At 49.0% G+C, this 14,548-nt stretch overlaps 1 protein-coding gene across 1 annotated transcript in view; it reads right to left on the reverse strand.

Annotated features, from left to right (window-relative positions):
* RHBDL3 (rhomboid like 3) overlaps nucleotides 1–14,548 on the reverse strand; it is a 44,958-nt gene that overhangs the window by 14,812 nt on the left and 15,598 nt on the right. The window contains exons 3-6 of the mRNA XM_055315202.1: nucleotides 13,749–13,907; nucleotides 9,130–9,354; nucleotides 5,057–5,205; nucleotides 2,970–3,082 (exon numbers count right to left, since the gene is read on the reverse strand). Of these exons, the coding sequence (XP_055171177.1) occupies nucleotides 2,970–3,082; nucleotides 5,057–5,205; nucleotides 9,130–9,354; nucleotides 13,749–13,907 (646 nt within the window). The remainder of the gene's footprint in view (nucleotides 1–2,969; nucleotides 3,083–5,056; nucleotides 5,206–9,129; nucleotides 9,355–13,748; nucleotides 13,908–14,548) is intronic.

The raw sequence follows: 14,548 nt of genomic DNA on the forward strand, positions 1-14,548 counted from the left end.
TCCTGAATGTAACCATCTGGCCCTCCATGTGTGGCAAAGAGATTTTCCCCACATGGGTGCAGATTAGCCCAGGACTAAAGGAGGTGGGAGACATCAAATATAAGCCTGGGCCTGTGTGCATATCAGTATAGCAATAATGGCCATCCTAGGGCAGGAGGCCTGGGCCAAATAGGATTCCTGACAAGCTGTTTGGAACCTAACCTAACCTTATGGACGACAGTTCCATAAGGCCAGTACAAATTTCCCAGAGGTCCTGGGGGCAGAAGATGGGGACAGAATGGCAAACTGGAGGGACACACACACAGTAGGCCAAGACTAGTTCTAGTGGGGGCTATGAACTCTCTCAAAAAAATTCTGGGTCAACCAGCATGCAGATAAATTGGTGACTTTATCATAACACACAGCTGCAAAAATTTTAGGCTGAAATATTTAAAGCAGGTGTTTTCCAATGTCTCCCTTAGCCATTAAAAAAAAATCCTAATAAAAATCAGTGGAATATCTACCTTTAAGCAATATAACTTTATTTATGCATGTATTCTTCCATTTGTTCTACAAATATTTGTTGCTTAACATATGCCAATCCCTGTGTTAGGCTCTGGGGAGGCGCACATGGCTGATAATCTATATAATCTGTAAGAAAAGCTTGCTAGAGCATTTAAAATGCTGGTTTTCACACACTGGCCTCAAGAATTGGTTAGAAGCATGGGGCAGAGGAAGGGTTTCCACTCACTTCTAGTACTTCTTGATCCTTCTGAGAAAACCAACAAGTCATTTCAGCTCTCTGAACTGCCTCTGAAATGGAGATGACAGGACCCATGTCATAAGACTTGGGGTGAGTATAGGAGGTAACGTATGAGAATCCCCTATTGCAGGCCCAAAGTACCAGATGCACCTGCGCAGAGGTTAGCTGTGCAAACTGTGCTACAAAATCTGACAGCCTCGCCTTTGGAATATTTTCACTGGGTGGGACCTAAAGAGTGGAGCCTGATGTTTGTTAAGACCTCAGTTGGTTTCTGGCCATAAATTATCTGCACAAAGGAAAAGGCCTGCCTTTGGGTTCTCACTGCACGTGGCAGTAGGCTGAAGCACAGCCTTTGGGGTCAGGCAGCCTGGGTTTGATGCCAGCTCCACCACATACAACTGAGTCTCCTTGGGCAAGTCTCCTGAGGCACTCTACCACTCGGGTTCTGTACCTGTGACAAGTGGAGCGTGCTGGTACCTGCCTTAGGAAGGCAGGCCCTTCCTGACTACCAGGTATCCAGTCAGGATCTGGCTCTCTGTGAATGGGCCCCCCTCTGGACTTGGGATGCACACAGAGTTGAGAGGGAGGAGTGGTGAAGGCAGATCGATCAACTTGATCCTAGGGATTAGTGATATGATACATGGTGACCAGAGTGCCCTCTCTGAGTCCCTGCCTCAGATATAAGAGCACAAGTTATTTGCTTTATGATACACAGTCCCTCCCCATTAGTTGGCAAGGCATACTTCTGTTGATGCACCATCCCCCTCTGCACTGGTGTCACTGGGAAGTGACACTGGCACAGCCTCCCCATGGGGTGTCATCTGGTTTGGGTGAGCCCTGAGTCATCTTGAATCTCATTTCTGTCTTCTGGGTTATTGGCACTCCCATCCAAATGACTACTAACTGCAAGCGTTATGAGTGTCTTTCCTGTTCCTTGCCATTAACCATCTGGGTCTCTGAGTATCTAGGTATAGAAAATGGGACTACAAATCTCCAGATGTCAAGGCTTGGGGGTGGGGTGCGTGGGTGGCTGAGTACATCTGGCACACAGAGATCCTCATCAGACCTTGGTTCAAGGATGCAGAAGGCACTAAATGCTGGGAGAAGCTCGGGGGAGAGGGGTGCTGTCCAAAGGGGCCAAGTTTTCAACTCTCAGCACACAGAGAAATGAAGGTGTGGGGCTAATCTGCCATGCTGAGGGCTCATGAACTAGCAGACTGGCCTTGCCAAGAGTGGGCAGGTCGGGTGGGACCCTTCTCTCCGGGGTTCTTGAAGTCACTTCAGTGGCTCCCAGGGTCCCAGACTGCCTGTTGTTTACAAGGTCAACGGTGCCCTGCTCTCCTGATGACAACTTTAATGCCACTCAGGAAGGATTAAGATCTTACTTAAACATACACACAAAGCTCCCTTGGGCACAGCTGTCAAGGTGAAGAGCTGAGGCAGCAAACCTTGTTAAAGAAAAAAAAAAAGCCAGCTATAAAGTTGGAAACATCATGAGGGAGATCCCTCTGTTCAGAAACCCAGTTGGCACAGACTTTTCCTGCAGAAATGCAGCCTGTGCTCCCCAGCTCACCCCAGTCTACCTCACCCCCATTGGGGAGGAAGAGGGGGAGTCTTGCTGGCTATAGGGACCCTGCTATCCTCAAGGTCATGGTCCTGGCCAAGTGAACAGGGTTAGCGGGGCCCCAGTATCCTTCGGCTGGCACAGGTGCTCACTACCTCTTAGGCCAGACTGGTTCCTGTCAGCAGAGAGTCAGTCAAGAGGACAGGTGCTGGCCTGGCTGGGGAGGCACCTGGCTCCACACCTTGGATGTCCCCAAGGGAATCTCACTGTGCCCAGCACAGTTTATATGGCACTCCTATTTCATTCGTCACCTCACTCTACCCTCCTAACACCCTACAGGTAGATCTTATAAGTTCCTTCCTAAAACCTCACGGAGCCAAGAGAGGTTAAGGAATTTCCCTAAGCTCGCACAGGTACAACATGGCAGTGGAAAGACTGAAATGCTGCTCCCCCAGCCATCCTCTGCCTCTCTTTTCAGATGGCAGTCCCCTTTCCTGCCTCGCTGGGAAGGTGGGGAGATTGGCCTGGAGAGCAACCCTAATAGTTAGGAGCCTAGGTATGGAGTCCGGTGTCCCTGGAAGCCTGGGACTTGCCGACTCCCATGGGATCTCCTAGCCGCCCCAGGGAGGTTGACCCCTGTGGATTCAAGGCTCACTTGCCTACCTGCCACAACGCCAGCCACGTAGACAAGCCCAATACGGGTTGCTCCGTGCACCATCTCCAAAGGTACCCCCACGAGGAGCTGCAGCACCACATTGAGTCCCAAGTGTTCTATCCTGTACAGAAAGACCACATTCCATCATTCATTCATTCATTCATTCATTCAACAAATACTGCATGCCAAGATGCTGGGGATCCATTAGTGAATTATACCTGCCAACCTGCCCTGGAGGAGCTCCTGGTCTGGGTTGAGGACAGGAATCACAACCATCTTGGAAAGAGTGCACCCTGCCTGCCACCTGGGACAGGAACAGTGCAGGGCCTGGACAGTGACTGGTAGTGTCTGTACCTGCCTTAGTAATGGGGGGCTAACCATAGTCAAGATCCAGAAAATGCAGCGGTTGACACACAGGAAGCCAAGGCTCAGAGAGGGGCACTGCCTGGCTTTAAGTCACAGAGCCCAGGTTCCTGATGTACAAAATCTGCTCCATCCACCAGGAGACAAGGTAGCTCTGGCTCCCTACTGTATTTGTAAGAGCTATATTTAAAAGAGGAAGACGTTTTCAAAAGAAACACAAGCATATATCTCTTAGAATTTAATAATTCAAAGTTCTCCCTTAAAATCTCATAGGGGAGGCTTCTTCCTGGTGAGAAGGGACCCACTCTACTCCCAACACCCTGGGGTTGGGTTTTCTTACTCTGTGAATACTTTCCTTTTTATACTATCATATATCTGTGACCAGATCTTGTTGCTAAATGGTGTCTAACTGGGTGAACCTATTACTAGAAAAAACTGTAACTTTACTATTACTGCATCAATGTGTGCTTTCAAGTTTATAAAACACTCTAGCATCCATTACCTCATTTAAATTGACCCTAGAGCACCTGCTTAGCTTCCTTGGGATGTTTAAGTTATAGGGTAACAGGGTACGTTATGAGAGGTCTGGACCCTGGCCTGGGTCACAGCCCCATCCTGGTCTGGAGGGCCAGGCCTGGAAGCAAACTGCTGTGCCACTCAGGTCACATGGGTACATGCCTACCCAGGAGGGCACCTGCAATGTAACTCAGACAAATGGTGCTGTCCTGTGAGGTCAAGCATGGGACGTAGCAGGCAAAGTATCAGCCTGCACCAACCATCACCTCTGGCTCAGAGTGGAGACATCCCTTAGAAACCACTGACATGTCTCCTCACCCCAAAACCCCTCTCCTATAAGTGCAGCCAATTAGGGTTTGGCACTTGTGCTGCTTTGGAGCTCAGCAGGAGGGGAGACACAGTGTGGCTCCCTCTCGGCCATTGTTGGTCTTTCTGCTAAGGAATGGGAACCAGAGTGACCCTCTTCCCACTTCCAAACCCAGGGACAGGCACTCCCAGAGCTTTTCCCAGGCTAACGGTGAACCCTTTCGCTTCTCTCTGGAGACACTGCAGAAGACACCACAGAGGCTAGCGTCTACGGACTCTACTCTCCGAACTGAGTGCTTTTACTATGTAAAAAAAAGGTCTCTAGCCAAGATCATGTTCTTCAGGGGACTGGGACCTGGGTGGTCACCTGGCCAGCCACCAGGTCCTTATCGTGGGGTAGGAGGCACCAGTGAGAACCAACTATATTCCAGCCCCAAAAGAAGCCACATATCTACAAACAGAAACTACCCGTATTGCCAGAATTCCTCAAAGACTCTCACCACCTATGGAGACCACCTTGAGAAAAAGGCACTTTCAAGAAATCTATCCTTTATTTCACTTATGGAGCCACTTGCACACATACAGAGTTTATGGACAATGAATTTGGTTGCTAACCACACTTCCCTTTTTGCTTTGGCCACTAGGAACCTCAGAGCAAGCTTATAACCTACATTTATACTGCTCTCACTATGGGCTTAAATTTAGCATTTTCCTCCATCCATTTCCCCTTTCCCATACACTGACAATAATTAACTCATATATTTTGGTATTAGGTAAATTTCAAGGAGCCACATCAAATGCTGTGTCCAGAAAGATAAAAAATAATCTAAAACATATATTTCAGTCTAGGCTCTCTGGATCTATTTTCCCACAAGGACTCTGGGTGGAGCAAATGAAGGCAGGTACTCACCCAGCATGCATGAAGATGTATGTCAGGTAGCGCCACGCCTGTGCGCGGAGCTGTGGATGATAAACCAGTGAGTTCTTCAGGTATCGCGGATGGGTTACCTGTAGCACAAATTGATCCAGCGACACTCCGTTGTAGAGGAAAAAGGCAACCTGGATGAAAACACAGAATGATGAGGGCCTATTACTAGACACAAGACTGCCCACGAGCCCCTCTGGCGCTAATGTTCAGAATCTCTACTGAAAATTGTCACCTTTCCTCCTTAGAGAACGAGGGGCACCCTATGGTCAGTGTGCAGCCTAGCTTTCAATTACCTCACCCCACTTCTGACTATTTTGTGTTAAGTGGTCACAACATGTTCAGATGGGCTCTGCCCACACCTCCTCGGGGCTAGGCAGGAAGGGTTCCAAGGTTTTAAACTAATTGCAGTGGGTTGCCTAGGTGGCTCAGTCGGTTGAACCTTGGTTTCGGCTCAGGTCATGGTCTCACGGTCCTGGGATCAAGCCCCACATCAGGCCCTGTGCTCAGCAGGGAGTCTGCCTCAGATTCTCCTTCTCCCTCACGCACTCAAGCGTTTGCTCTCTCCCTCCCTTGCTCTCAAATAAATAAATAAAATCTTAAAAAAATAACCTAATCACAGTAATAATTTACATACCATTTGGGGGAAGAGGCAATACCACATAAGCAGTTTTTTAAAATTGTGACAAAATACACATAACATAAAATTTCCCACTTCAATCAGTGTTAACTGTACAGCTCAGTGGCATTCAGTTTACTTAGGATGTTGTGCGATCATCACTGGCACCATCCACAGAAGTCTTCTCATCTTGTAAAACTGAAACTCTGACTCCATTAAACACCAACTCCACCCTCCCCTTTCCCCCAGCTCTGGCAACCGCCATTCTACTTCCTTTCTCTATGAACTTGATTCCCTGGGCACCTCATCTAAGAGGACTCATATGGTGTTTGTCTTTTTGTGGCTGGCTTATTCTACATAGTATCATTCCTCAAGGTGCACTCATGTTACAGCATGTGTCCAAATTTCCTTCTTTTTAAAGACTGAATAATATTCCATTGAATTTTAAAAAAAAATTCCACTGAATATATAGACCACATTTTGTTATCCATTTATCCAACACTTGGGTTGCTTCCATATTTTAGCTATTGTGAATAATGCTCCTATAGAGATGATATACTAATAAATCTCTTTGAGTCCCTGCTTTTGATTCTTTTGGGTATTTACCCAGAAATGGGGTCGCTGGATCACATAGTAGTTCTATGTTTAATTTTTTTAAAAAATATTTATTTATTTGAGAGAGCGAGAGAGTGAGAGCGCACGCGCATAAGAGAGAGAGAGAGAGAGAGAGAAGGAGCAGGAGACACAGAGAGAGAGATGGAGAGAGAATCCCAAGCAGACTGTGCTCGATCTTATAACCATGAGATCATGACCTGAGCCAAAACCAAGAGTTGGATGCTTAATTGACTATGCTACCCAGGTGCTGCTCTATGTTTAATTTTCTGAAGAACCTCCACAGTTTCCAGTAATGGCTTCATTTTGCATTCCCATCCACAGTGCACCAGGGTTCCAATACCTCTACCTCCTCACCAATACTCCACATGAGCTGATTTCGCCCATGACTGAAGCATATTTGTTTATACCCTAAAAGGGTACTTTTTAAATAGAACTCTTTCTAAAATGCATCATTCAGTGGGCGCCTGGGTGGCTCAGTCAGTTAAGCATCCAACTCTTGATTTCGGCTCCCGTCATAGTCTTGGGGTCATGAGATCAAGCCCTGCGCTGGGCTTCGTGCTCAGCCTGGAGACTGCCTGGGGTTCTTTCTCTCCCTCTCCTTTTGCCCCTCCCCTCATTCTCTCTCTCTCAAACAAATAAATAAATAAAATCTTAAAAAGATAAAATGTATCATTTAGGAGCACCTGGCCAGCTCAGTTGGAAGGGACATGACTCTTGATGTTGGGGTTGTGAGTTCGAGCCCCACGTTGGGTGAAGAGATTACTTAAATAAACTTTAAAAAACATAAAATAAAATGCAGGGCAGCCCTGGTGGCTTGGTGGTTTAGCGCTGCCTTTGGCCCAGGGTGTGATCCTGGAGACTCGGGATTGAGTCCTATGTCGGGCTTCCTGCATGGAGCCTGCTTCTCCCTCTGCCTGTGTCTCTGCCCCTCTCTCTCTCTCTCTCTCTCTCTCTCTCTCTCTCTCTTTCTGTCATGGATAAATAAATAAAATCTTTGAAAAATAAAAAATAAAAAATAAAATAAAATAAAATAAAATAAAATACATCATTCATGTCCCTGTGTTCCTCCTCAGGGTGTATGCATACTCTTTTAAAGCTATCTCAGGTACTGATCTGGGCTGGTAGCTTCCTACCATGCCCCTTCCATTATCTGTTACAGAACCAGAAAACCAAAAACAAAAGCTTTGAGCTTTCGTACAAATAGTTTGAAATAATTATTTCAGGGGTGCCTGAGTGGCTCAGTCGGTTAAGCATCTGCCTTCGGCTTAGGTCATGATCCAAGGGTTCAGGGATCAAGCCCTACATCAGGCTTCCTACTTAGCAGGGAGTCTGCTTCTCCCTCTCTCTGCTCACACTCTCCCTCTCTGTCTCTCTCAAATAAATAAACAAATAAAATCTTAAAAAAAAAAAAGATAATCCTTAAAAAATTATTTCAGTATTTTCTTCTAGATTCGTGGTTTCAGTTTATAAGTTGAGGTTTCTGGAAATTTGAAACCAATCTGGACAATCTGGCCTCTCTGGATGACCTTGGACACATTATTTGAACTCTCTGGTCCTTGGTTTCCTTACCTGGAAATAGGGGTACCAAGGTGATCATGAGGTTTGAAAGGGGTGAAGTGCAGGAAGAGCCAGCTGGGTGCCTGTTATACACTCAGCAAATGAAGCTATAATTAGTGTGGGGTTAAGGCCTCCTGGGCTGAGCCTGAGAATGGCTCAGGCCCCCCAGCAGGACTCCCTTGGGTTCTCGGGGGAAACGCTCTGTCCATCTCACACAATGCGGGTGGCCTGGCAGCAAATACAGCTCCCAAGGCAGCTCATTATTATTGGTCCTCAAATAGAACTTAATAAATAGACCAACACAGAAAGCATTTGGAGGACGATTCCAAGAATATCTCAGAAAAATCACATCTTCAACATGTACTCGGATGAAGCCATAACAACAAACGGAGGAGCACTGGCCTACAGATCAGCTATTCTGATTTAGGAAAAAAGGAGGATGCCATGGAGCTTAATGATCCTGTTATTTGATTCGGCATCAACTTTACAAGAACATATGCCCAGGTGGTAATTAGGCCCATGGCTAGGAAGAGAAATACTGCAGACTATAGAACGCCATTCAGGAGCTGGGGTCGGGGGCTCACAGATTCTAGGCTGAACAGCCAAGAGAACTCAGTTTCTCACACATGGGCACTGATTGAGAAAGTGTACCTCTGGATGCTGTTGCATCAGCAGAAGATGTTTAGAATAACAGGTATGGATGATTCCCAAGGGGAGAATGTTCTTTCAAAATATGTTAAGCCCACATTTACCTGTTCATAAACACCCCTTCCCATATGTATTTGTAATGCTTTTGCATTCAGAAAGCACCACCAGCCACTCTTGCTCTGGAGGAGTCCTATGGGAGGAGGGTGGGTCTGGTTATCCCTACTTTACAGGTGGGAGAAGGGGCCCCAGGGGAGCAAACAACTTGTCCACATTACTCACCAAGGGAGGAACTAAAATAGCTTGTTTTAAGGAGTTAGGCCGGCTAACTACCCCAAATCAACAAACTTATTACATTGCTTTTGCTACTGCTGTTTTGGTAGGGATGGGAATGTGGGAAGTTTGCTGTGGTCAATATGGCTTGATCATCTTTGGGATATCTTTGGGGTCCAGGGGTTAAAACAACACTTGCAGGCTCTGGAACACAGGTCTGACTGGTGAACGACAACTGGTCCTCAACCACCTCAATCTTTTGGTGGAAAAGATGCTGCCCTTCCCCTCTTGATCTCAGAGGGCCTCCCGCTGCCTCTCTCCCAACCCCCTCCCCCACCACTGTCCTTGCCTCCAGCACAGTGACTGTGATCATGAACCAGGGTGGGGGGCAGCAGGTGTAACTGTCGTAGTACCACTTCCGGTCAATCTCCCGGGGCAGGGTCTCATAGGCCACGTGGCGGATCAGCCGCTGGGACAGGTTCAGCCCTTTCTCCTCCAGCAGGGCTTTGCTGCAGAGCCTGCGGTTCCCCTGCAGGATGGCCTGGCGGAAGCTGTTAGATCGCTTGTTGCTCATCTGCACAGGATACAGGATGGGGCAAAGGGTCAGAACTGGGGTCTCGGGGGGAGCCCTGACCCATTTCCCAGCCAGTACACTCCTTGGACCAATCGGGCCTGATTCCACCTTCCTCTTTCTTCTGTAATCGTTAACAAGAAGCAATATTCACTGAGCTCTTATCTGGCAGCTGTTGTTCTCAGCATTTGCCATGTGTTGGGCTCATTTGGTACTTAACTGGTCTGCCTGTTAGATAAGGATTATGAAAATGCCCATTCTACTCAATCACACAGAGTTTTAGGGACCCACTGAGTTCAAACCCAGGAAGGCTCAAGCCCAAGCCGGGTGTACTCATGTTCACCATACCTTCTTTCCATCCCCCTATCCACCAGCCATACTGGGCAATTACTAAAGGTCAGTGCATTGCCAGATACAAGGCATACAATGCTGCTCAAGACAAATAAGTAACCAGCAACTATGCATGGTTCAGAGTGAAGGCTGCTGAGGAGCAAGCAGGAGCCTGAGCCAGTCCCACAGTGGGGGCAGGGAGGGCCTCCTGGGAGGTGGTAACTGAGAACTGAAGGGTGATGAGGAGTTCATGTCCTCAGACATCCTAGCTTGGGAAGAGGTGGACAGATCTTGATTAGATGGGCAAGTTTGCAGAGAGGTCTCTAAGACTAGAACCCAAAACTGTGCTTGTGGGAGGCCATCACCCCTGAGTGCTTTCAAGGAGCCTGTAATGCCTGGCAAGCCAAGGAACTGGTCCTAGAGCCTTGTCTGCAGACTGGTCATACCATGGCAGCATAATGCTGCCATGATGCAGCCTCCCTGGAGTCCTGGCTGTCTCCCTCTATGGTCAGTTTGACTCCCAGAAACCAGCTGGCTGGTCCTGCTGACTTCCAGCCTCCCGGGGCCTCTGTCGCCTCCCATCTGCCCTCCGTGACCACACTCTAGACCCTTCTTACAGGGAGATACAGCTCTTCCAACCCTAGAGCCATAGGGCTGCCCAGGTAACTGAGATAGGGACTATCAACATATTCCTGAGACTGTAGTCTTAGCAATGGACAGTTAGATAAACCTGATGGCAGAAGTCCAGAGAGGGCTGGCCAGGTGAGCCAGTCCAGACCAAGACACAGGGGTCTGAAGCTGTGTCATGAGGGAATAAGTGGAAAGGATCTGTGTTCAGAGCAGGCCAGGTGGAAGGGCACTGAGCCTCTGTCTGCAGTGCCCTTCTCCATTCCCGGGTTCTGTGATCTTTCACCTTCAAAGTCTGGCTTAAGGCTTGCTCCTTCCAGTCGGCCTTCCCAGATGAGCCCCTTCCATCAATCCCTATTCTCATCCTCCCCATGCCCACAAAGCTTGGATCTGGTTCTTGGTGGCACAGGAGGAGTCCTATAAATGTGGGCAGAGCTTGGGGCTCTGTGTTCACTCACTGCAAACCCAAGACAGGATCACGTTATTAAACTGTTATTTTTTTTTTACAAACTTTTTTTTTTAATTTTTAGAGAAAGAGAGTGCACAGGGAGGAGGGACAAAGGGGGAGGAGGGGGAGAGAGAATCCTAAGCAGGCTTTAGGCTCAGTGCAGAGCCTGACATGGGGCTCAATCCCATGATCCTGAGATCATGACCTGAGCCTAAATCATGAATCGGATGCTTAACTCACTGAGCCACCCAGGCATCCCTGTCAAACTGTTTTGTAGCCACTCTTACCATCCTTTCTCCCAATCCCTGGGTGTGCACAGCATACCTACTCACAACACACCCATGGCCACACCCTGAAGACCCACATGGAGGGAGTGGGCTTGACAGGAGGTCAGGGAAAGCAATGTGCACACACTCACCATTCACCTGCACCCTAATGTGCCCAGAACTGGGCTGGGTCTCAGGCCTCATAGCGCTCACAAGGAGAGGTGAATGCTAGTTAATTGGTGCAGAGCACTATCCTCACATTATAAAGATGGGGACTGGGGCGCCTGGTCGGCTCAGTTGTAAGAACATGCAACTCTCTATCTTGGGGTCAGGAGTTCAAGCCCCACACTGGATGTAGAGATTACTTAACTAAATAAATAAACTTTTAAAAATAAATAAATAAAAAATCAAGATGGGGACTAAAGCTTGAAGAAAGTGAGCAATTTTCTCAAGGACCCAAAGAGTCAGGATTCAAATCCAGATACATCTGACTCCAGAGTCCATGCCAGCCTGTAGGGTACTCTTGTGTCCGTTAGATAAGGGAGCCTTTTCTTCCAAGTGGATGCACCCATTCTAGGCCTTAGTGAACAGAGCCCAGGCCAGATTTCTGTCCCCATTTATCTTACTGGCAGGCATCCTTGTATAGGATGTAAGCTGCACTCCCATACATTACAACCCTGGCCACCCAGCTGGAATGCAGTACGGTCTGTACTCAAGAGAGGCCTGGGCAAAGCACCGTGGGGGTCTCTGGGTAAGGTCGGTTCATTCTGCCTGGTCTTGGGTTGGGTTGGGGAAGGGCTCCCAAAGGATGCAAAGGGAGTTTCCCTGGGGGAAGAACCTTAGACATAACAAAATCTTTCAAATACTCCACCTTAGGGACACCAGGTTCAGTGGTTGAGCATCTGCCTTTGGCTCAGGCCGTGATCCCAGTATCCTGGGATCGAGTCCCACATTGGGCTCCCTGCGTGGAACCTGCTTCTCCCTCTGCCTGTGTCTTGCCTCTCTCTGTGTGTGTCTCTCATGAATAAATAAATAAAATGTTTAAAAACCAAAAATAAACAAACAAAAAAAAAAACCAAATACTCCATCTTATTTAATCCTTATGACAACACCTAAGAGGGCAGCCTTTGGCTTCAATTTACAAATTAGAAAACCTAGGCCCAGGAGATCTTTCTCAGTGAAAGGCAAATGCAGGGGCAGAAGCAGGACCCAGGTCTGCCTGACTCCAGCCCCTGAGCACTCTGCTTTACGGAGACCTTCCCTCTGGGAGAGAGCCCTTCTTAGGCCTCCACATCCCCAGGGCAGCCCTGCTCACATGAATCCAGGCTCCAGCTTAGAAAGTGAACAGAAATCCCAACAGTAACAAGTAATCTCCTGCTGGAGTTCACACAAATCTGCAGTTGAATAGAAGCATCTCACTGGCCCATCGAAGCCTTTGCTCCGCCCTGAGACTGAACGGGGGCATGCAGCAAACACACTGGGCTGTGGATGAGCCTATGCAGGCTCAAACCCATGGCCTGGTTTGGTGGCACTGCTGGGCTCAAAGTCACAGGGCTCACCACCACTGCTCATCAAATGAATCCTGACTGTCCCCACCCTTCCATTTAGCTCAGCTCTGTCTCCCACCCTCTAGAAGGCCTACTCTCGGGATCTACCCTGAACAGCAGATTTCTTCACCCTCCCTATAGCTGCTCCCCCCAATCATGCTAACCTCTGGGCAAAGGCAGGCTTTCATCAAGAAGCAAGTAGCACAACTCCAAAGCCTGGATACCCAATCAGAGAGCTCACCTAGCACAACCGCAGGTACCATGGTATTGGTCACCCCCATCACCAGTGCTTTTGAATTCTAGGAGCCTGGGGAACCTCTCACAAGTCATTTCATTCTTGCCCCTCCCTGGGTGGCAAGCAAAGGGGTGGCTTCTCCATTTCACTAACAGGGAAGCTGAGAGCAAACTTCTGGCCTTTTATTTATCCTGCTGGTTCATCCAGCTTTTACTCACGTCCCATTCATCCATGGTGGGAGGCTTCCTACTGGATCCCACTGAACCCCACTCCAACCTTGCCACAGTGGCTCCCATAATAGCACAGCAGTAACCCCCAGTGAGGAGGAAGTCCCTACTCCAAGACACTGGACCCCTGGTCAGGGCTCACAGGTCTCCTGTTTTCAGCCCCTCCAACAACCCAGGGCATCCTCCAGCAGGTCTGAGGAGCTCTGACCTCCATCCACAAGCCCTTTGCTCCCAATATCCCCTCCCCAGCTCCTGTCCTTTCATCGATTGCCTCCCATCTCCTACTCCCAGCCCTCCCTCTCAGTGCAATTGACCCCACCCCCAGCCCATGGGTGGGCACCGATGGGCTTGATTCAATCAACACATCCCACCTACCCAATCTAGGCCAATGGGACAGAGGAAATCCCAAGCCTTGTGTGGGAACTACCACAGGAGTCCCTCTCTCCCTCAGTATGGTGGAAGGGCTGGAACAGCCGCAGCCACTTTGCTGCCACATGGGAGAGTCTGGAACTGCCAGGGGTAAGGGCTGACACTGCAGAAGGCAGAACAGAGACACAAAGAGAAACCAGGTCCTCAGTGATTTCCTTTCCCCTTCTGAAGTCTGGACTTTTTCAATTCTGCAAGCCAACAGATCCCTTTAATTGCATAAAAAAGTCTTCTAAGCCATAATCCCCAAACAGGCCCTCCTCCCAGCAGTGCAGTCCCCAGAGTGCTCACCAGGTTGACAAAATCCTGGTAGCAGATCTGCCCATCTGCATGGCTGTCGGCGAGAGCCAGGAGCACCTCCCTTTTGTGCGGGTCCAGCTTGGAGCTGTGACTCTCCAGGAGGCTGCGGAACTTGCCTGTGCTGATGTAGCCTGTGTTTCCAGGGTCATACTGAGGGAGAAGCACAGACGGCAGTGGGGTCAGTGGGGTCCCACAGGTGCCTTGTCTCCATCACCACTCACCAACTCCTGTCCCCCACCCTCTGCCAACAGAGGCCCAGGCTGAGTCTGGGATGTTTCTAAGGCCCCCATGGGAAATATCCAGATAGGGCATGGACAACCACTTAAAGTCTTAGAAGGCCCTGGAACCCTTTCAGATCACCCAATCCAACTATCTTGTGTGTGGACAGGATCACTGAGGCTCAGAATTAAGCTCCCTCCTGTCCACCCCTAATCCTGACCCTGGACAAAAGGAAAGCAGGAAGGAAAAGGCACCGAGGGCGGGGAAGATGAAGAAATTCCAGGGCATGGGCCAGAGGGACTCTGGTGGGGGATGCTGGGGCCTCGGGGAGCAGAGGCCCAGCCTTGTAAATCCTGCTGTACCTGGCTGCTGGCATGGTTCTCAACCACACTCACGTACACCCACAGCCACGCACATAGGCCTGGATGGGGGTCCCCAGAGACACTGTACAGCTTTGCAGCCTGTTCCTCCATCCTTGCCACCGTTGCCTGCCGGGGAGACTCTGACTCACCCTGTCCAGCCACTCTGTGCAGTGTCAGGACTCCCCAGGACACAGGCTGCTCTGGCTGCCC

Source organism: Nyctereutes procyonoides, unplaced genomic scaffold (genome assembly GCF_905146905.1).
Source record: "Nyctereutes procyonoides isolate TBG_1078 unplaced genomic scaffold, NYPRO_anot_genome, whole genome shotgun sequence".
In the NCBI taxonomy this organism is placed as follows: Eukaryota; Metazoa; Chordata; class Mammalia; order Carnivora; family Canidae; genus Nyctereutes; species Nyctereutes procyonoides.